General features: G+C 48.3%; 1 protein-coding gene across 18 annotated transcripts in view; it reads right to left on the bottom strand.

The window, feature by feature from the left end:
- Positions 1-23,002, bottom strand: part of Shank2 (SH3 and multiple ankyrin repeat domains 2) — a 441,204-nt gene that overhangs the window by 271,314 nt on the left and 146,888 nt on the right. For 17 of the 18 annotated variants that reach the window (XM_076914200.1, XM_034510387.2, XM_076914238.1 and 14 more), the window contains one exon: positions 14,659-14,725. In XM_076914200.1, the coding sequence (XP_076770315.1) occupies positions 14,659-14,725 (67 nt within the window). Of the gene's footprint in view, positions 1-9,322; positions 9,522-14,658; positions 14,726-23,002 lie in introns of those variants that run through there. The other variant, XM_076914273.1, reaches the window with a different exon arrangement.

Below are 23,002 nucleotides of genomic sequence, written 5' to 3'. Positions count from 1 at the left end.
AGGCACCCACCATTCCCCAGAGTCACAGCTGTTCCTGAGATGCAAAGTGAATTCCTAGTTTTAAAATAAGTTATTATTAGGGCCAGGAGATGGCTCAGCAGGTAAAAGCACTTACCACCAAGCATGAAGACCTGAGTTCAACCCAGAGAGGAGAGGTGGTGAAGGAGAGAAATAATTCCCACTGACCTCTATATGAAACCATGCCACGTACATAGCTATGTCATAGCCACATACATATCCACACACATATCCATGTACATAGCCACATACATATCCATGCACACTATACATAGATGAATAAATATCGGTAAGTTAAAGGCTTTAAATTTTTCATTATGACCATTGCCATCCCTGGAACAGTATGTTACAGACTTGACTGTGATGAAAGCAAATGGAATATTTATATTATCATGATCTTGCCTTATCAAAAAAAATCTCACTTAACACAAAGGCGCACTAACTGTCAAATGCCTATCATGGTAGTTTTGTGGGAGAGGACATCCCATTGAAGAGTTAATAATGTGAGAAGTATATGCAATCACAAGAAGACACCAAAACCCTTCACACTGTGATCTGTGCTCCATGACCCAGGGCATTTTGACTATACATATATTAGACTTGGGTATGTAGTGCATGGTAGAACACTGGTCCAGTATGTACACGACCCTGGGTTCCACTGCCAGAACTAGAGAAAGACAAAAAGACAGAGAAAGAGGAGGAGGAAGAGAAGGAAAGGGAGATTGAGGGGAAAAGAGAAGGAAAAAGGAAGGGAAGGGGGGAGGAAGGAGGGGAGGAGACATAAGAAAGGGAGGTGGGAAAGGGAAGAAGAGAAAGGGGAAGGGAAGAGGGGGAAGAAGGAGGGAACAAAAGGAATGGAGGAAGGGAAGAGGAGAAAGGGGGAAGGGAAGAGGGGGAATGAAAGAGGGAGGGAAGGAGAAAGAAGGAAATGTCCGGGAGCTACCTTTGACTACCAGAAGGGTAAAAAGCAGACACACCATAAGGAGCAGCCTCACAGGAGAACCGCCCACAGCCCCCAAAGAAGGTCTCACCTTTCCAAAGTCACTAAGAAGATCAGAGCCCACAGCAACCACCTAATCTGACCCCCCGCTGGAAAGACTGAGACAGGGCGAAGCCTCCTGCCCACAGCGCTGCTTCTCACTTTCCCCAAACTCTTACAGGTTCGTGGGCACCTTTGCTGCAGTGGATGATCCCCTACACACAGAAGGCAGACGCTGGGCAGAGATGGCTCTGCTCCCACCTCAGAGGTTTGCGGCCAGCATGCTGGGTTGGTCCCACCATGGATGTCCCTGGGGTAAGTAACATGGGCATGAGAGGCCAGGAGGTGCAAAGTGGAGCTGGTTTGAAGGGCAAGGCTTTATCTAGATCACAGGTCAGAGCCTGGTAAATCCATTGCAAGTTGAGAATATTGTTCGGTAGAAAATTCATTAAGGGCTGTGGGGTAGGGAGGCTAGATAACTCAGCAGTAGAGGGACTGTCTATTGAGCATAAAACCCTGGGTTCTATCTTCAACACTGTCAAAATAGAAAGGAAACTGCACATGACTGACCTCATGCCACAGCTTAGCCGCACAGCACGGTACAGAACGTCCCTTCCATCCATCACCTTAGGGCTGGTGGGTGCTGAAGAGCTCTGCTATGACCCAGCAGCCCACGAGATGATTAGAATACATATTGCCAGCTCAGGAGAACATCCCAAACCCAAGCCTGGTCTTCTATTGAAGGGCCTCCGGTTCCCACCATTGGAAAGTGAAAATGTTGCGAGTTGAGCTGTCGTAAGTCAGCAAACATCGTCACAATCACTTCAGGGCATCTCGGCATCTCGTATCTCCTGGCACTGAGCCAGGCACCCTGTGCTCATGCCCTCATTTCCAACCACAGGCATTCCCTGCACGGGGCCACACATGAAGGACATGTCTCCCATTGCTCCTTCACGCAGCAAGACTCCTTTTAGTAACAGTCATATAATAAGTGTTATTTTCTTGATTCATGTATTTGTATTTAAATGACACATTAGAAAAGAATAAATGTCAATGTTAAAGGTCTTATCCAAATTCAGTAATAGGGTTTTCGAAAGCGCTGAAATCCACACCTGCTGAACATTTCCCACCCTGCCGTCTGCACCGGCTGCTGGTTAACCTGCTACCCCAGGATGCTGTAGTTGAAGAAAGCAGGCATGCTTCTTTTCAAAGCGCGCATGGGAGAGTTGCCACAGGGTTAAGGCACAGATCCTACTAAACCTGCATCAGGGCTATAGCTAAGGGCCACGTGTGGCTAACTGGGTAACTAGAAACTACTAACACGGTGCTTAGTGACAGGACACATTTTATTGACAGGCTATTGCTCTCTATGCATTTGTGTGTGTGTAAACATGTTCATGTGCCAAATGTACACATAAAGGTCAGAGGGCACCCTGCCATGTCAAGCCTCACCTCCCACCTGCTTGGAGGCAGGATCTCTTGTGCACTGACGTGTGCACCAGGCTAGCTGGCCCAAAAGCTCCCAGGGATTCCCCTGTCTCAGCCTTCCATCTCACTTAGGAGCACGGGGATGACTGATATGCACTAGTATATCTGGCTTTAGGTGGATTCTGAGGGTGGGAATTCAGGTCCTCATATTTGTGTGGCAAGTGCTTTACCCACCGAGCCATCTCCCAGTTCTTCCCATCAGCCTCCTCATGCAACAGAAGATGCAGTACACAAGATCAGAGCCAAGAGTTGGGGCCTGAACCCTGAGCTCCTCCTGGAACTCATCGAGCTTCTGGGACAGAAGCTAACTATTCCTCAGGTCTGCTGTGATTGCTGACACGTGTCACCTGCCCTCCTCCTGCCCACTCTGTCCTGTTCTCGGGCATGGCACTGTCCTCTACCTGGCAGGCTATAGGGCAACCATGTGGCCTAGCAGTAGCCATTGACCTAAAACGGAAGAACGCCACCGTGAGCTAGGCCTGGCCTAGTCCCAGCCTCACAGCCCTCTCCCCTCCAGCCTTGCCATGTGCCCCTCTTCACTCTTCCAGATCTAGATGGAAATTTGGTTTTTTGGTTTTTTTTTTAAAGTTATGTGTGTGTGCCAAGTGCACATTCGAAGGTCAGAAGACAACTTTTGGGGGATGGTTCTACTTCTATCATGAGGGATCTGGGGATTGAATCCAGGTTTTAGGCTTAGCTGAAAGCTTCATTACTGACTGAGCCATCTTGTTTGCTCATGATGAGTATTTCTGATACACTCACCCCTCTTTCTAGGCCTTTCTCAGATCTGAGAAAAGAGAAGAAAGGAAAATGAATGTCAGTGGCCACTATGACTGGTTTGGATGGGCTGATGCCAAAGCCATATCCCTAGAAGGCAATCGGATGCTGGTCTTGGCAGCGAGGACCAGGGTTCTCCTTGAGTGAAGTCAGTTACATTGACATGGACGAAAGGATTTTATGTTCTGTGAATAGTCACTACAGAGAAAGATGGGTCCTCCTCCCTGACATGCGCTCACAGCTTAATGAATATTGCCAAGAGCCTTGTGAGTGTTGGGCACCATCTTGGCCAGGAAATAGTACAGAACACAGGCTGATGAGCCTAGAGTCTTAGGGGAGATAGGCAAATAGGAGAGAGTTGGTGGACACAGTGGTGTGGGGGAGTAGGGAAGCTATGCTGAGCACCTGCCCCAGCAGCAGGAGAAAGTCCTGCTGGCTTGGATTGAAGGAGACAGCGGGAAGGCTGCCCCATCTATACTTCTCTAAAGCCACAAGCAGTATTTCAGCCAGGTTTCATGCTACACAAAAAACACAGCAGCCAGCATTTAGCCAGGAGTTTTGTGGAGCTTCAGGGAGAATGGAATTAGTGGTCTAGAGACCAAGTCACTCCGAAAGTGGATCTCTGGGAGGAACTAGAACAAAGCCAGACTCCAAAGCTAAGTCTTCCTTCTCATGTAACCTCAACTTCTCCCAGCATGGGAGAAGGACATGGGGGCGGGGGGGTGGGGGGGAAGCATGTAAGGTTGCCGTGATTGCACATCAGCTGGCTGCCCTCACCCACTTTCTAGAGAATTTATTCTCTCAGTAAGACCACGCTCTGGAAATCACAGAAAGCTACCTAGGAGTGCAGGGTCATACCTTATGACCACAGCGGCCATGGCCAAGGGTAGCCTTAAGCAGGGGATCAGCCTCTCCTTTGATGAATATTCCTCTGGCATAGCAGATAACTTTCTCTTGCTCTGTCAGGAGCAGCCTCACAATCCTGGGAACTTCCCATAGCTAGAAGTGGTTCTTTTCATCTGGCTCCCAGGAGCCTGGGTGGGGCCACAAAGAAACAAAGTAGACAAAGCCCATTTGCAAAAGGCTCCAGATTCATTCCTGCCCTTCCTACTGCTCCAGCTGGGCGCTCTCTGCCCCTTCAGACCACCTGACACTACCTTCTTCCTGAGCATCATGAGGAAACAAAATATCCTCAAGGCTCTTTATCTGCTACATTGGCATCTCTTAGACAGTAAAGCCCAAACAGCAATGGCCTCAGGGCATGACAGTACAGTGGTATGAGGGTCTCTCATGCCTCTCCTGACTGCCTCAGAAGCTAGGACCCAGCAGAGTCACATAACCAAGCCCTGATTGCTCACCTGGTTTTCTAATAATTCCTGCCATTTCCCTGCACTCTGACTTGTCCCTTCCAGCTGGGTAGGAGTGAACCCCATGGAGGTACATGCATGGGGGAACCCTCCCTCTTCTCACTAGAGCCGGGTGAAATCCTGCTATTGCTGCTTATTAGAGCAGAATTAGATTCTTCCCTCTGCTCCGTTTAATTCCACCACGCACATCCTGCAAGTCTGCAGCCCCTACCACGTGGCTGGAATACCTGGACCGCCTTCAAGAGCCACAAGAAAGAGCCCCCAACCCTGCTGCTGCCTGTCGAAATCCTTCTTGCATTTGGGCTCAGCTCTGACCCAGAAAGAGTCCCATGTATAGCTTTGAGGGATGTAGGGGAAGAGCTGACACTCTGCTGAGGCCCAGAAAGAACATGGCTGATCCAAGATCACCAAAATAATTCCAGATGGAATCTCAACATTGCCCGTCCTTGGCCTAATGCTTTTGCTTCAGTTCCACTACCCAGCAGCCCTTATGGGTATGGGCTTTTTAAAGGAAGGTCTTCAAGTTCTGCTGTTGAACATAGGCATCCCTGGCTCACTGAGGGCTGAGAGTCCTCACAGAACAGCACAGGAAGCTCAGCTGGGGCCAATATGAATGCTGAGGTCACTTCCAGGCCTGTACTTGGACTAATTGCCAGGGAAGGCATAGGTGAGCGGCCAAGGTGAAACAGAGCTTACAAGGATCTTGGGAACCTGGGAGTGAGCCTCTTGAGCCCTCCAGAGGGGCAGAGTCAAGTACAGACCTAGGGGAGGACACCAGTGCCAACATGAAGGTCAAATGCTACAGGAAAGAGGTGTGAAAGAAGGAAGAAAAAACAAAAGGAGGGGGAGGGGAACAGGTGGGAAAGGAGGGAAGCAGGATGCCCCCCCCCCCCCCCCGCCTCACTGACTTTCACTGTGCCCCTGAAGATCCTCCAGCACAAGCCCAAGGCTATGGCTGGAGACGGATTTGGGCTGGTGGCCAGCACGCCTTCTGCACACTCTCAAGAGGGAGGGTGAGCTCCTGAACCTAACATCCCAGAGACCGAGATTTAAGAAAGCAGCTGAAGGGTCCTCTGATTAGAAGACCTGGTTCCTGGCTAGGTTCTGAGAGGTGACCAGCTGGCAGAGTCTGCAGTGGAGCCTGGGGACATGAGAACTGGGAGAGCCACGTATGTGCAGAGGAGGAGAAACACAAAGCAGGCAGAGGGTCCTGGTAAACTCAGCCAGTAAGGATGCAGATATGAGAGACAGGGACCCCAGGTTGTAGAAACCACAGAAAGGCTATTCTATGCTACTTCTCAGGCTGTCATGAGGGGAAATTGCAGAGGAATGAGCTCCTGAGTGGGAAGAGGCCAGCAACTCCAGGTGAGTGGCCAGCCTACTGCTAAATTCAATTCGCTACCAGCCGTGGAGGCCCACAGGTGTTGGGTAGGCTGAGGCGAGGCAAGTATGAGGTCTGCATGGGGCAGGGCCACTTGGTCTGACAGGCCTCTGTCCACAGCCTACTCGGGATCTTACCCATAGCTGGGACTAAGGTCTGCATTCTTGGAGCCTCCCTCGGCTCTGGTCACTGGTAGAATGCAGGGTGGGGTGGGGGACAGTGACTGATGGCATATTCCCATCCCAGTTGCCTAAAAAGCAATGACGTTCCAGTACTCAGGAGGCTGATGCTGGAAAACTGCCATTAGTTTGAGGGTAGCCTGGGCTACATAGGGAGTTCTAGGTCATTCTGTGCTGTAGAGTGTGACCCAGTATCCATGTAATCTGGGCATGGAAGGAGCCCACTGCATGTCAGTTGGATGAGGGAGGAGCACTGTGGCTCCTTTCTGAGGCTGGCTATACTCCATACCCCTTGTGTAGACTTCAGTCTTTTCCCGGGCGACCTATGGCAATCATGAAGTATCTGTCTGCAAAGTTCTCAAGTTACGGCTCTTAAGTTCTAGTACCTGCTGACTGCCCTCAACTTACCTGCTGATCCAGGGCTCAGGACAGTCTAAGAGAACAAGAAAGGATGAAGAAGGCCAGACAGACCCAGGAGCCCACATAAGGGAAAGCAAAACCAGGTGGGAGGACTCTGCCTTCCCCTTGGACCCAAAGAGAAAGGGCCTGCAGGCAAAGAAAACACAGATGGACTAAAGACCAGCCTGGACCTCAAATGAAACTGGGCTGATAAAAATAGGTGGGTAGGGGCCATGCCTTTAATCCCAGCACTTGGGAGGCAGAAGCAGGAGGATCTCTGAGTTTAAGGCCACCCTGGTCTACAGATGGAGTTCTAGCATAGTAAGGCTACACAGAGAAACTCTGTCTTAAAAAAACAAAAACAAAACAAAAAAGTGGGTATGTAGGTAGAGCTGGGGAAAGATGGGTTGGCTCAAGTGATGGTGGCGGAATGCTACACAGGCAAGAATAAGGACAATCTTGGTTTTCAAGACTTCCGTGAATTTTCCAAGTCCCAGTTATGTATTAGGTTGAGGTATTTAGAGACAGAAACAGTCTAGCTCTGTGCAAAGGACTATCCCTTACAGGGTGGTCTGGATGAGGCATCAGACTCCTGCAGACCTGAGGCCCTCTGTTCTGGTGTGTGGCCATGTCTGACAGCCACCACCCACTTTCCCAGATGTTTTACTATCCAGGAATTCCCCCAGAAACTTGACCCCCTTTCCACATAAATGACAGAAGGCTTATTAGTTGGTTCAGACCTTTACTGAGATCCATCTATCACTTCTGTAACCTCCACCACCTCTGGCCTAGCCCTCTTGCCCCACAACAGCAAGAGGGACTTTGGAGTGGATAGTGGCCACAGAAGAGGGTAGCAAGCAGCAGGTGATAGTGCTGGGTCTACAGATCAGGATACCCTGTTGTGACAGCTTCAGTGGATATCCAGCTAAGTCTATCCCAGGCACTGTCCTTTGACAGGACAGTGTGGAAGAGGCCATGGGAACCTTTAAACAGCTAGTCAAGCACATCCAGTTGGTTCTGAGTTCGAGGATAGGATAGATGTGCCGAATGGCATTAGCCATAGAAGGGGCTGCATCCTGATAGGCTGTGGCCTGGAAGACAGGTATTTCATGTTGAAGGAAACTGCTAGAGACTGCGGGGATGAGGGTAGAGGGCAGTGACACACCTCTGGAGCTTCCTGCATTCAGGGTGTGCAGAACCTGGAAGTCACAGGCCAGGAAAGGTTCCAGAGCAACCCAGAACTCAAAGGTGTCTATGTGTGTGCAGGAGGGAGCCGAGATGCTGTATATACTTCCCAGCAGCCAGGTATGTCCACTGCAGGGGAAGCAGGGTGACCTGGAAAGGAGGGACCAAAGCAGGACACATTGTGCCCACACCCATCCCTCTCTCAGGCAGTATTTTGATTGGCTAAAGGGAGACCAGACGTAGCAAGCTAGGACAGATGGAGAGCTGCTTAGGAGGCACATGGGAGTGCACGTGGGCCAGAGTGCACATGGACAGACGGAGATCACAAAGACAAATCACATGGAGATGCTCACAAGACAGAAGGCCTGTTGCCATATCCTACTAGGAACAAAACCAAGGTGCTTTAGGAGCCAAACGCACGCATAGGATGGGCCATGGATGGCAGTAGATCTGAAGTGGATATTTACCTAGGCCTTGTGTTAGAAATCCCCAAGTGGAGACACCACCCCCACCTAACACAGCTGCAGCACAAGGATGTCACTGGGAAAAACAAACAAAACCATGTCACTCAGGTGGCACAACTATGTTTTATGACTGGGGACAAAACTCCTGGATGGAAGAAGAGGCAGCAAAACACAGAGCCACAATAAACCACTAGACCAATGCCTTCAATGGCAGACAACAACCAAGACCCCAGGAACAGACAGACCTGAACAATCAACCCAGTGCAAGACCACACACACACACACACACACACACATACGACTGATAAAATTTTTACGTCTTTCTAATCCACTCAAAGGGCAACAAGAATAGGAGGGTGAGCCCCCGCCAGTCAGGTGTGGTGTCTGGGAAGCTTTCTGTCCCCCACCCCTGCTGAGTTACTTGCTCCACAATATACTGTGGGAATCTGATCAACAGCTGTATGATGGCTGCCCAGCTGGCTGTAGCATCCTTCCTCCCTTTCCTTGGGGAGAGTCAGAGAGGAGGGACTCCTCAGTGGGGGCCCTGATCCATTTGGTTAAATTTAAGGAAATAGGTCAGCGTTTGAGTTTTCCTGAGGACCTGCTAGAGAGTCTCTCTGGCAAATACAAAGGCTCCTCCGGCTCACTTCAGAGAGCCTTGCCTGCTTCATCGGAAGTAGCACATTTCATAGTGAAAATGCCAGGAAAACAGAAATCTCACAGGTCGGAATTATTTCATTTCCCAGCAGGTGGTAGCTTCCAAACAGGTATATATTCTCAAAGAACCATCAGTCAAAACAAGCTCAGATTTCACATTCTCACCCCCCACACACACACACTATATTACACTAAGAAATCTGAAAACATCTCTCTCCATCCATCATCTATGCAAATCCACAGAGTAATGACACAGGCTCCCGGTCTTGAAACCTAGCAACCGTATCCAAGTGCTCCTTAGTCAGCTAAGCAGGCACCAAACTAACACACACCTCAGCTCTGTGGACTGCGTTGTCACACGCACACACACACATACACACACCTCAACTCTCTCCATAGCTTCGGAAGGACAAGACAGGAAAACAAACCTTGTTCCGCTGAAGACGCGCAACCCATGTCATTTAATCCATCTGACAGCACATCTCCCCTCAGAGCCAGTCAAGAACAAAACCACCAAAGATTGGGGAAAACAGGTTAGCCAGGTCCGCAGCTTATCAGCGCGCCACATGCTTAATACTTGCATGCTTATTTCGGATGTGAGCTCCCCAGCTCCCCCCTGGCCTTGCTTTTAATGGAAGCCATCCTATGGAAGTCATCCTAGGTACTCTGTGGCCAAGGCACCTCAAGCCGGTTCTGCTCATCTGCCCAGCCACAGCTTAAGGTGGCGGTGGGTGACAGCAAGCAGGGATTAACTTCGCTATTCACAGCCTCTCCCAACAAGCACTTTCCTCCAGCTGGCAGATAAAACAATCTGATGGAAGTCACGTTTAATATTTTAAGGGGGGGGGGTGCTTAAAAAAAAACCCCAGCAGCGCAGAATCAGACAAGAGCAGCATGCACACCGTGACCGGCTCGCACATAAATTGTGCACACTAAGATGCTGTGCCAATTGGGAAGGCAAGCTGCAGCCACATGAACTCCGCAGACTTCCAGGTGTCCATTTGCCAGATGGCTCTGACCGCAGGGTTATGGCTGCCTTCCCCCAAACCACATCTGCACTTCTCAAGTGCTCTGATTTCGCTAGCACACTAGCAAGTCTAGAAAACAAAGATTTCCCCCATTCAAAAGCAGGAACAATTTGATTTTTCAGTAAGAAGGATTTTCTCTGATTAACCATAGGGAAAGCCAGGGAGGTGTTTACCCACTTTTAATGACGCCCAATTTGAAATGTGGAGAACTTCCCACTACCCTACATTCAGACATGTGCCCTGACTCAACCCAACCTGACAGAGGTGTGTGTTGGGGGGTTCCTACCTTCATTTCCTCCTGCTAGAGATTCGAGGACAGCAGCTCATCCTCACTCATCCTCACTCATCCTCACTCATCCTCACTCAGCCTCACTCAGCCTCACTCAGCCTCACTCAGCCTCACTCAGCCTAGGACACACAGGAGTATGCTCATGAGCAGTGAGGGGTGCCAGACCAGGAATGGAGGACACACTTAGGGATGGGTCTCTTTCCTCCTTGTCCCTCCAAAGTGGTAGTGAAGTTTAAAATATGAGACTACAACATGGAGTACTAGTTCAGTCCAAAGTGTGAGCATCTGAGTTTGGATCCCCAGAAGCCAGGTAAAAAGCCCACAGAGGTTTATGCACGGAGGCCAAGACAGGAGGCTTCTTGGAACTCTCTGATCAGTGATCACCTGACAAGTGAACCCTCAGGCCAGAGATGGGCTGTTTCAAACAAAAGGTAGATGGCTCCTGAGGGACAACACCCAAAACGGTCCCCAGAGCTCTACATGAATGAACACAAATGCACATCTGCCCTCCTCACCCCAACACCGCCATCGCCACACAAACACACATAACCAAGACACTGTAAAGTCGACACTCAGGATCAAGTGAGCACCCATCAACAGTGTGTCAGTCACCCCTCAGTGCCTAAGATCAGTATGAAGACAGGGCTTATGCTGAGAAGGAAGGTGACCAAAAGGCCAGCGTTGAATGGCAAACGGCATGGGAGAGGGTCACTCACTTAGCACATACTACCTGGGATTGAGGGGCAGGTACTGAGGGATGTGCAGAGTCCAATACTATTGCCCTGGAGGAGGCAATGGCCTAGAGACAGGCAACACTAAACTCTGGACCCTGCAGTTGTGGCCTTGGAAATGGGTCTTCTCACTAATGGTCAGTTTAAGATCTTCAGTGGAAAGTTGTCTTAGATACAGGACGAAACTGGTGTCCTAAGATAAGGCAGGAAGTTGAGACACACTGGGGGGCTACTTGTCTCACTGCTGGGACAAAACATCTGATAAGAAACAACTTAAGGAAGGACAGGTTTATTTGATTCACAGCCTGAGAGCATAGTCCATCGTGGTGGGGAAGGCCTGGGGCGTGAGACCTCAGGAGTGTTGGGAGCTGACTTAAGCAGAAAGCGGCTAGATCAACTTTGCAGCCATCTGGAACCATATACCCTGATGAAAGACTTGGTTGTCAAAAGCCTATAACAGCTGAAGCACACTCTGATAAATATATTGTTTATCCCACATAGCTTGTTTTGCTGTTTAGTGACCTCAGCTGTATGGTGCACGTGGTAAAATGTTTTCACCTGTGTTCTCCTGCTTGTGTATATAAATACCTCAGAATTCCCTTCAATAAGGGAGACTTGAGAAAATAGAAGAGACTGAATCACACCCTGTCTTGTCTCCATTCTTCGCGTCTCTTGCCCCAAGAGCCACACTCTCTCTTGACCAGAGCACTTAGCCCCAAAAGTGTTGAGGAAAAGTGTTGAGGCAGAGTGTGGGCCTCAACACAGGAGTATGAGGTGGCTGGTCACATCTCATCCACAGTCAGGAAAGCAGAGAGAGATGAACACTGCTGCTCACTTTGCTTTCTCCTTTTTTATTCAGTCTGAGACCCCAGAGCACAGGATGGTACTGCACACATTCAGGGTATGTCTTCATATATACAGTTAACCCAGACTAACTAGAATTCACAGACATGCCTAGAAGTTAATTTCCATGGTGATTCTAAACCCCCATCAAGTTGACAATCTCTATAACCATAGAGAAGGTCAGGTTATCAGACCAGAGACTGCAATCATGTGTCACAAACCCATGGAGGCCAAAGACCACCAGCAGCACCTAGCAGGGGAAAGAGCCTGGAGTAAACCCTTCCAGAACCTTGATACCAGTACCTTGATTCTGACCTTGTGTCCCTTAGAATGGCAGAATAAACTCATTATTTTAAATGACTCAGCTAGTCATCATTTGTCATCCTTGGAAACTGATGGGTGGCCAATTCTCATATCTGAATGAGCTCATGAGAGATAGGAATGCCCAGGTAGGCCCTGAGACACAAAGGTGGATGCCCAGCCTCTGAACCACCAGAGGACATTAGCATAATGATTCCAGCAGCACCTGGACCTGTAAAGTCAGACTGGGTAGTTGCCAGGGTGTCTGCTTTCCACACAAGCTCTCAGAAAACCCAAGTACACCCTGTGAATACACACTGTGCAATGCTGGCTGAGAAGACCAAGAGCTCTCTCATGCAGGTGAGTGGAGAACATAGTCCATTACAGAGAGGAAGGAGTGGCTCCCAAGCTATCTCTGCAGATCAATTGCCAGGCTCGTAGAAAACTTGATGGAGCTGGGGGTGGTGGGGACATTAAAAGCACATCTAAGCATAAATAATGACCAGGAATCAAGAGGAGGTGGCATTGTAACAGCAAAAGTGACAGTGTGCACCATAGGTTGAGCTTCTGAAAAGTCACATGTCTTTTTTGAAGTAAGCAACCACTGATCTCCAAGTCACATGACTTTCAAGGGGACATAACATCTACAGTCATTTTGACATCACCCCTAGAGCCTGGGGTAAGGGAGGAGCCACAGAGGCCATCAGTCTCTGAGCTCCTCCTCCCACCCTTTCTAAAGAGCCTGGGAGGATTTCTGGACCCACTAATCTGCCAGGGTCTTCCCAGGAGGAGGTAGTCAGAGAAGATCATACTAGTCATGGTGATCTCTGACCCAGACATCTCTAACCCCTCACATATCTGGTCCTTGTGGACATTCTCCTATGTGCTGAAGGAGACAGATTGTATCTGCAGCTCCCTACACCAGACTGGAGTCTTAGGATACAGAATGCTCTCAGGGTCTTGTTAGGGCTCTAGTCAAACCTGCCCTTTCAAGAGCCCTGAGCAGTGACTGTCTCCCTCAGAATGTATCTTTCCCTCTTAGCCTCCACAGGGCAGTATCAGTTGCACCCCCATCTGTGAGGTGTACTGCTGGCTAGAACAGCACTGACTTTGACCTCAAAGATACTCTGGGAAGAAGTTCCCAGGCCTGCCATCTCTCAAAGGGAAGCCATTTCCCTCTGAAGTGGTAAAATATAAGGAGAAGTTGAAAATTAGTATAGGACCTGTGGATGGTACAACTGTTTCTTCAGGTAAGAACTCACTTGGTCAAGGTGAAGATGAACACATGTAAGCAGGACAAGATATCAACATCAGATGGGGACGTCCAATTTGCTCCCAGCTGGTATGAGGCTGAGGCAGGCGAGCATAGGGAACAGCTTGGGAACCTGGGACTCCACTTGGTTTGAGCTCTACACACATCCCTCTTTTAACAATGCTGATGCTCAGAGAAGGGTACAGGGTGACACAAGCCCATCATCTGGCTCTACATCACTATCCAACTTCCCAGCACAAGGCAGGTCCCAGCCACATTCGATGCAAGACACACATTCAACATGGTATAGACATAAAAGCGAGACAACAGTTTTGCTCACTCCTGACACCCAAAAGCAGGGTGAGGGCATAGTCAATAAGAGGCAGATGACATCTGCTTCTTCTCAAGGCTCCAAAAAGTCCCATCCCAGAGCCCCTCCATGGGACAACTCGACCTTCGAGGGCTCACCACTGCTGTTCCAGTGGGGCTGCTCCCCGCTGCAGGTCCTGTGGAAGCCCAGCGCTGGAGGGCGCAGGCCAGCTGGCTCATCCACTGTGCAAGACTGGGCCCAGCCCATGGTAAGACGGTGGGAGCAGGGAGGAGCCCCTGAGACGGCCCTCCTGGTTGGCGCAAGGGGAACTAGAAAGGGGAGGGGGACACCAAGTAGAGGTGATGGGAGGAAAGAAGAGAGGACCTCACATTCTTCTCCCCTCTCGCTTGCCACCCATCTACACATGAGTCTGTACCTTCCAATAAGCACATCTAAGCCACCTCCTCAGTGCATTTCCTCCTTGGTACCCAGACTCTAACTTGTTTCTGTAGATTTTTTTTTAAAACACTGTTTGAGAACAGTTTAGGCTCATAGCAAACTTGAGAGGAAGGTATAGTGATATCCCCCAGCCCCCACCATGCACAATCTCCCCTAGGATCAGCATCACCTGCCAAAGTTGCTAGACCCTCACCATCTGCAGATATGCATAGCTACAGACATACATTTTAAGTCACTATTGGGGAAAATCAAGAGAGTTGAATCAGGTGGGAACCCTAGACTAATCCCCCAGCAGAATTCAAACATCCTCATTCCTGAGGCCCTACACACTTCACATGTGCCTGTAGCAGGCACTGTCAGGAGAGAGGAGAGTGGTACTCTTCATGGGAAATGTATTATTCATCCCACAAGGTCTTCACAACCCTCCCCACTGTCAGGGAAGGACTCCCAAGGCTGATGCAGGTGCCTCTGGTAACTTGCTGAGAGCCCTGCAAGCAGTCCCAGGAAGATCTCAGATGACGATGGCTGCGGCTTCTCACCAAGCCTACTCACCAATGTCTGTTTCCTTGTGGTTCTTGATGTACTCCGCAAGTTCAAAGTTCCCCGCTATTATAGCCACCTGCCGAGTGAAAAATCACAGAATTCAACGTCAGCTGCACAACCGTGGGTCTCTATGTGCTTACATCGTCAAAAGCTGTTCTCATTTCATGACTGTTGCTGTGACAGATACTTAGAAAAGGAAGGGTTTATTTGCCTTACAATTCCAGGTTACAGTTGTAAGAAATGGGTCTCAAGAAAATGACCACACAATCCAAAACACCTCAGCAAGAAAAAAGCTGCACCCACTGAAGCAAGCATGCAATTTTTATTCCTAATGTAAAGGGATCTTGTGCCTTACCCAAATGGTAAAACTCAGCCTCACATTCTTTTTTTTTTTTTTTTAAGTTTTTTAGGGTTTTTTTGGGGGGGTGGGGTGGGGGTGGGGAGTTGAGACAGGGTTTCTCTGTGCTGGAACTCACTCTGTAAACCAGGCTGGCCTCAAACTCAGAAATCTGCCTGCCTCTGCCTCCCAAGTGCTGGGATTAAAGGCGTGCACCACCACCGCCCAGCTCAGCCTCACATTCTTACTTGCCTGGCTAGCTAATAGCCATGCAGTTTCTAGGAAGAAATAAAACTTGAGCATATATTTTGATTTGAAAAAAATGCAAGCCAACCACAGAAAAATTTTAATTTCTGCCAATTGACTTTTTTTACAATTTTTTAAATGTAGTTTTGTCTTATTTGATAGAAAAAAAATACATATTGCTTATATTTTCCAAACAGTACATCACTGAGGGAAACCGAGGCAGGAACTTAAATCAATCCACAGTCAGGAGCAGAGGGGGAATAAATGCATGCTTACTTGCTTCTACTGAGTCAACTTCTTGACTCTTACACTGTCAGGAATCCCTCACTAGGGAATAGTGCTGCCCACTGTAGGCTACGACTTCCCATATCTATTAAAAAACAAGAAAATGCCCACAGGCCAACCTGATCTAGATAATTCCTCTCTTCCAGGTGATTCTAGATTGTATCAAATTGACAATTAAAGCAAACCACCACAAAGGTCTGAGCCAGGAAATGCCTGGCCGTCAATACTCAGCAGCTACATCATGAAATTTTTGTTCCACTGCAACCTTTGTGTGGGGGCAACTAACTGTCTGTTCAGAGGCATGGGCACAGTCTGCAGTGGCAGCAAGGGTTGAGAGGGTCTGTGAACTCCTCACTGTGGACTGTGTCCTATGTATCAGAAGGCTGGGCTGCTATCCCACCCACTCCCACTTGTTCTTCTGTGAGGGTTAATTATTATTGCCAACTTGACAGGGGGGATTTAGAACCACCATGGAGACAAGTCTCTGGACAGGTCTGAGGAAGTTTCTAGATTGGGTTTATTGAGGAGGGAAGACCCACCCTGAATGTGGAGGGCATCATCCCACGGACTGGAATCCCAGGCTGAATAAAGAGAGAGGAAGTAAACTGAACACCAGCGCGCATCAGTTTCCTGACTGCAGATGCAATGTGACCAACTGCCTCACGCCCCTGATACCATGCCTGCCCATCATGGTGAACTGTGTCCTCAAACTGTGAGCCAAAATGGAGGCTTCTCTCCTTATATTGCCTTTGTCAGGTATTCTGTCCTCCAAATGCTCTTAATGTTCTGTGAGCACAAACTGTTCTACTTATGCACCCATGCACACAGCCTGAGGGCTGCCTAACAAGTTGAGCCCCACCTTCTAAAGCACCATATGTTCTAAAGCAGATGTGGTGGAACAGGCTATAATTCCAGCACTCAGGAGGTAAAGGCAAGAGGATCTCAAGTTCAAGGTCATCCTTGGCTACTTTGTGAGTTTGAGGCCAGCTTGGGCTACAGAAAACCCTAGGACAGAAAGGGGGAGTGAAGTAAGGAAGGGAGAAAAAAGAGAGAAAGAGTGAGCCCCAGCTAGAAAGCATCTCAGCATAGCTCTGCAGCCCCACTGCCTGCCACCTGACAGTCAGGAACACCCAGCAAGTGACACCAAGTATCCAGGGAATGGTTCTGGAGCCCCAAATAGACGCCCTAAGCCAATGCCTACACTGCTCTAGAGCCCCTGGAATGGACTCTATAAGTATACCCACAATAGACCATAAGATGCAGGTTCAGGGTCATACACACCTACACTGAACTGACATCACGTAGCAATGTAAAGGGACCCATGGGGTGGGTCTCCCCAGGAGGAAGCAATCCTCAAGGCTGCAGCATTGACCTCTGTTTCCAGTTTCCTTGGGTTCTATAAGAAAACAAGCTGAGCAAGCCAGTAAGCTGTACCCCGTCATGGCCTCTGCAGCAGCACCTGCCTCTAGGTTCTTGCCCTGTTTGAGTTCCTGTCCTAATTTCTTTCAATGACGTGTAAGCCAAATAAACCCTTTCCTCCCCAAGGTGTTTGGTCATTATGCTTCATCATGGCAATAGTAACCCTAACTATGACAGGTCTCAAGAAAATAACCTCAAAATCTTAAGTATTTTGGTAAGGCAGAAAGTTTTACTTCTTCAGAAGGTAGTGTAGCTATTCTTAAGCAAGTTCCCCCTGGGATTTTATTCCTAATGCAAAGGGATCTTCTGCCTTGCTCTGGGTGGTCAGAGCTCCGCCTCTGGATCCTACAGGACCGGCTGTTTTATAGCAGTAAGGCTGAGTAGAGTGTGATTTTCAGCAGAGTGAAAGAAACCTTGGGCGGTATTTTGATTCAAGAGCGTCTGACCCTAGAGGAATCTGAGTTTCTTCCAAGTTGCTTCTTTACATTATTTTAAGTGGAGTTTTGTTTTGCCTGGCCTTTTGATAGAACTGAGAGCAAGAGCCAGGTGTGGTCCCTTCTTTTACTAAGAAGGCAGAGACAGGTGGAGCTCTGAGTTCAAGGCCAGCCAGAACTATGCAGTGAGACCCTGACTCAGAAAAGACCATACATTTCATTGACATTTCCAGTGTGAGTGTGTATGTGTGTGTGTGTGTGTTGTTGTTGTTTGTTCTCGCCTTTAAGAACTCCAACGAACACAGATGTTAGGACTATGAATGAAGTGTAGATGGCTTTGGAAACATTACACACTGCAAAGGCTTTGGAGTGTGCACTGGAAATACAAATTTTAAAGGGATTCATTTTCTCTCAGTACTACCTAAACAATATATTAAATGAGCACATACTCAATATGTGTATAATATAGTAATTATACTTTAAACATATGTATATGTATGTTTAGATATAAACTTCGCATGTCTATTCCTATGTATAGATATACACTTGGCATGAAAGTAGGTGTGGTGGTTTGAACATGCTTGGTCCAGGGAGTGGCATTATTAGGAAGTATGGCCTTGTTGGAGTAGATATGGCCTTGTTGGAGGAAGTGTGTCACTGTGGGGGTGGGTATTGAGACCCTCTCTTAACCACGTGAAAGCCAATCTTCTCCTGGCAGTCTTCAGATGAAGATGTAGAACTCTCAGTTCCTCCAGTGTTATGGCTGTCTGGATACTGCCATGCTCCCACCTTGATGATAATAGACTGAACCTCTGAACCTGTAAGCCAACCCCAGTTAAATGTGGTCCTTTATAAGAGTTTTCCTTTGTCATGGTGTCTGTTCACAGCAATGAAACCATAACTAAGACAGAATTTGGTACCAGGAACTGGGTATTGCTGTGATAGGCCTGACAATGCTTTTGTTTAGAAGAATGTGGATTTGGGGATTTTTGAATTTGGAAAGCCATGGAATTCTTTAAGTGGGGCTTAATGGGCCATCCTGGTAGGAGTATAGAAGATGGTGGTGTTGACGGTGATTTTAACTGTGTAGGCCAGAGGTTACAATGGAAAGAATGTTAGTATGTGGCTTACAGACTATTTTTGTGATATTTTAGTGAAGAAGATGGATGCTTTTGCCATTGTTCAAAGTGTCTGCCCGAGGCTAAGGTGAATAGATTTAGATTAATTGCTTTGACAAAGGAAGTCTCAAAACAGCCTGGTGTAAATTCTGTTGTGTGGTTACTAAAGAAGAACGTTTTAATGAGAAGTAGCAAGCTGAGAAAGGACAATATAAAATGTATGGTTCAAGTAATAAAGGTCACCAGGAAGTGAAACTGAGCTGAATCCTATGTTCAAGGACAGAAACAGATTAAGGGAGTGGTGATCTTGGGGCAAGATCCTACCCAGCTAAGCTTAGGCCCCAAGCTTGGTGGTAGATACCTTTAATCTCAACATTCAGGAGACAGAGCAATGCAGATCTCTCTGAGTTCAAGGTCAATCTACTGAGCAAGTTTACAGAGCAAGCTCAGGACAGTTACGTGTAGGCAGTAAGGGAGCTGGAAAACAGAAAACTGGTAATAGAATAAAGGGGGGGGGTATGTTCCAGCCCCAGCAAGCAGCAGAACTGGCAGCTTTTGACCATGTGGCTCAGGCTTTAGAGTCCAGAATAGAAGGGACTACCGGGACAATTGATGCTGGTTAGCTGGAGCTAAAATAATTAGTGGTGATTAAAAAGAGACCAGCATCACTGAGGTGAAATCTTCTGGGAAGTGTTTTCTGAAATCACAAAGCTGTGTTCCAGAGATAGCCAAGGCTCTACCTCGTGCTGCAGCTGGACTTGATTATGTGTAAGAATCACCCAGGCGGTACTGGTTTTGAAGGTATGAAGTCTTGGAAAGCAGCTGCGGCTTGGCATTGTGAGAGGCCAGGGAAAGCCATTGGTGAAGGTGCAGTCGCAGTTGCAGTTAATGGCCCAGGACTGAAAGTGTCATGCAAAGAAGCTGTTTTCTACCATGAAAAGAGCCTAAGAAAGACTATTGGTGAAGCCTAGTTGCAGCAGAAGACCCCAGTGTATTGGAGATGAGAGTACCATGGGATGACCACCAAGAACGGCAGCAGCAGTGGAGTGGAGTCAAACAGAGACTAGAATGCTACAGAGGGTAGAGCTGGAGAAGTGACCCAAGCCCTTTGGAGGAGCCCAGAAGATCACGTGTGGATCCCAGACACTGGAACGAGAAGCTGTGAAGCTGAAGTTGACTTGGAGACCCCAAAATGTTAAAGATGCCAGAGCCGTGGGATACCTGCTGAGGAAAGCTGCTAACAGCGAGTGGAACCAGCCCAGGAGAAAGAAGTTTATTACAGCCGACAAAGCTGAAAGAAATTGGACATAAAACATGGAGATGCAGAGTTTGGAGTTTGCCCAGCTGGTTTCCTGTCTTACTTTGGGGGATTACAGTTAAGTGATTGGATGAATCTCACTAGAGACTTTGAACTTTGGGCTTTTAAGATTGTTGAGACTGCTATGGACTATGGGGACTCTGGAAGTTGGACTAAATGTATTTTTTAAATATGATATGGCTAGGTATGGTTCCCATAGACTCATGTATTTGAACAAGCCTATGGGGCCAAAGGAGTGGAATATGGTGGTTTGGATATGCTTGGCCCAGGGAGTGGCACTATTAGGAGTGCCACAGCCTTGTTGGAGTAGGTGTGGCCTTGTTGGAGGAAGTGTGTCACTGTGGGAGTGAGCAATGAGACACTCCTCCTAACCACGTGAGAGCCAGTCTTCTGGCAGCCTTCAGATAAAGATGTAGAACTCTCAGCAACTCCAGTGCCATGCCTGCCTGGACCTTGCCATGCTCCCACCTTGATGACAATGGACTGACCCTCTGAACCTATAAGCCAGCCCCAATTAAATGTTGTCCTTATAAGAGTTTCCTTGGCCATAGTACCTCTTCACAGCAATGAAACCCTAACTAAGACAGTAGGAGTGTTTAGAAAGAGGAGGAGAAACCTTGCTCAGGGACCAAGGTTGTGGTGCGGGGTGAAGAGGACCAAAGCTACAACATGTATTTGTGTGAGCACCACAGCAAACCCATTACTTTGTACAATTAAGTCACGCTGATGAAATGCTGACAGCAGCCCGCTCTCAGCTGGAGAGGAGAGAGCATGCTAGGGGAACTGGGAACACATCGATGATCTAACGTGACACAGAACTTGATGGAAATAGGTTCTAGCACTCTGTAAAAGGTAGACCTGGCAGCGGATGAAACTGATTATTAAAGATGAGGAAGTTTCTGGGCATGGCATTGAAAGAGCAACCATCATTCCCATTGCTTATATGACAGACAAAGGACAGGACGGGACCACAAGGCAGAACAAAACCAGAATGGAGGGTGTACCAGCTTCATAGCCTGTCCTAGTGGGCAGAACGAGAGGCCCATTCACCCTGCAGTAAGGAACAGTCAGTCCATGGCTGGAATGCCACTCCCTAAAGGACTCAGGTTGACAGGGATAGAAGAGATGTCCCTGCTACCATCTAGACTACCAAGGCTGAAGCCTCCACATGGTTCTGAGTGAAGTAATTATGTCTGCTATGCAAATGAAGTTGATGTAAATATTTATGAATTGCTTGCTTGTTTCTCTCTGGGGAACCTCCAGGCAGCAGTGGCCACCCAACCCCCTCCACCACTGCCTGTCCATGCTCCCAAAGATGTCTTCAGAGGGAGGGAAGCAAGGTCCAGAGCTCTATAGCCCACTGAGGCTGTAGGGCTAGATGTGAGAGACGGCAGGAGGATGCTGTCTTCTTTGATTTCAGCCATGTTTGTCAGTAAGAATAACTCATTAACTAACAGCTCAAATGTCATAGGAACTTGTTCCACGCACTGCTTTGAGCTGCTGTGCAGAAGAGGAAGGTAAGACAATGGGAACATGGGACCTGTCCATCACGGAGCTGGTTCAGGTGACCTGTCCATCACAGAGCTGGATGTCAACTTGTCAATAGCTAGAATCATCTGAGAAGAGGAACCTCAACCAAGAAAATGTCTCTATCACATAGGTCTGAGGGCAAGCTGTAATGCATTTTCTTGACTAATGATTGATGTAGGAGGACCCCCGCCCATGGTGGGTGGGGCCACCCCTGTGATGGTGGTCCTGTGCTATATAAGAAAGCAGGGGCTGGAGAAATGGCTCAGCCATTAAGAACACTGACTACTCTCCCAGAGGTCCTGAGTTTAACTCCCAGCAACCACATAGTGGCTCACAACCATCTGTAATAGGATCTGATGCCCTCTTCTGGCGTGTCTGAAGACAGCAACAGTGTACTCATATAAGTAAAATAAATAAAATAAAATAAAAGTAATATTAAAAAATTGGGCTAGAGAGATGGCTCAACGGTTAGGAGCATTGACTGCTCTTCCAGAGGTCCTGAGTTCAATTCCCAGCAACCACATGGTAGCTCATAACATACATACTCATATACATAAAATAAATAAATCGTTTTTTTAAAAAGCAAAAAAGAAAGAAAAGAAAGGAAAAGAGAAGAGAAAAGAAAGCAGGCTGAGCCAGCCATGAGGAAAAAGCCTATAAGCAGCATCCTTCATAGCCTCTGTTTGAGTTCTGCCTCCAGGTTCCTGCCTTGAGCTCCAGCCCTGATTTCCTAACTGTATGCTAACCTGTGAGCCAAATAAATTCCCTCCTCCCTGAGTTGCTTCTTGTCATGGTTTTATCACAGCAACAGAGAATCTAAGACAGTGTCACAGCCAAAGTATTGGCTCAAGCCAATCAGGGCCAGATCCTCCCCTGGCCCTGATAGGTTAGAGGATGTGTTAAACCATTTCATCAGCCACACGTTTAACAAGGCAGGATAGAAAAGCACCACGCTGGTGCTCACTCCCAGTCACCAGCCCTCCTTGTCCTGGCTTTTCCTGGCATGAGACCTATGTACATGATGTCCACAGTGGGTGGGGACCCTTTGAGGAGACTCCAGGTGCCTCTCAAGAGGCCCTCAGTGGAACTTCTTTATGGAGAGCCAGGGTAGATCTGATCTAACCCCAGAGCCCAGGGAGTTCTATCCTCACAGGGCCCTGGGAATCCTGAGGACTCAGGACACTCAGTGACACACCCTTCTCCAGCTGGATCCCCTGTTGAGGCAGGGAAAAGTGCTTATCTGGCCCCTGTCCACAAAGCCAACTGGCCAGCAGAACATCCAGGAAATGAATCACCTGAGAAGGCACAGCTCCCATGTCACCAGATCCTCTAGCTATGGGGAGGGAGAGACATGTCATCTGTTTTCATACCTCAGAAACTGACAAGCGTCTTCTTTGTGGCGCCTCAAACACTTACACTTAACATTAATTTTATCTCACGCTCTTTGAAGCATGCCTTCTAAATCCATAGCCTGCCAATCACACCCTACGAGTCAAGCTCGTGGGAAGAGACTCAACCTCACCCACGAGGCTCAGACCATGCCTGGGAAGGGTGACACTGCTGTCACAGGCAGCACATGGGCTTCCCAGCCAGTTCCACAGAGCTCAGAGAAATGCCCCAGGCAGGTCCTCCCAGAGCCCTGCACCCTGCCAAGCCCTGAGACCTC

This window comes from Arvicanthis niloticus, chromosome 1 (genome assembly GCF_011762505.2).
Source record: "Arvicanthis niloticus isolate mArvNil1 chromosome 1, mArvNil1.pat.X, whole genome shotgun sequence".
In the NCBI taxonomy this organism is placed as follows: domain Eukaryota; kingdom Metazoa; phylum Chordata; class Mammalia; order Rodentia; family Muridae; genus Arvicanthis; species Arvicanthis niloticus.
This window is presented reverse-complemented; position numbering and strand designations above follow the sequence as displayed.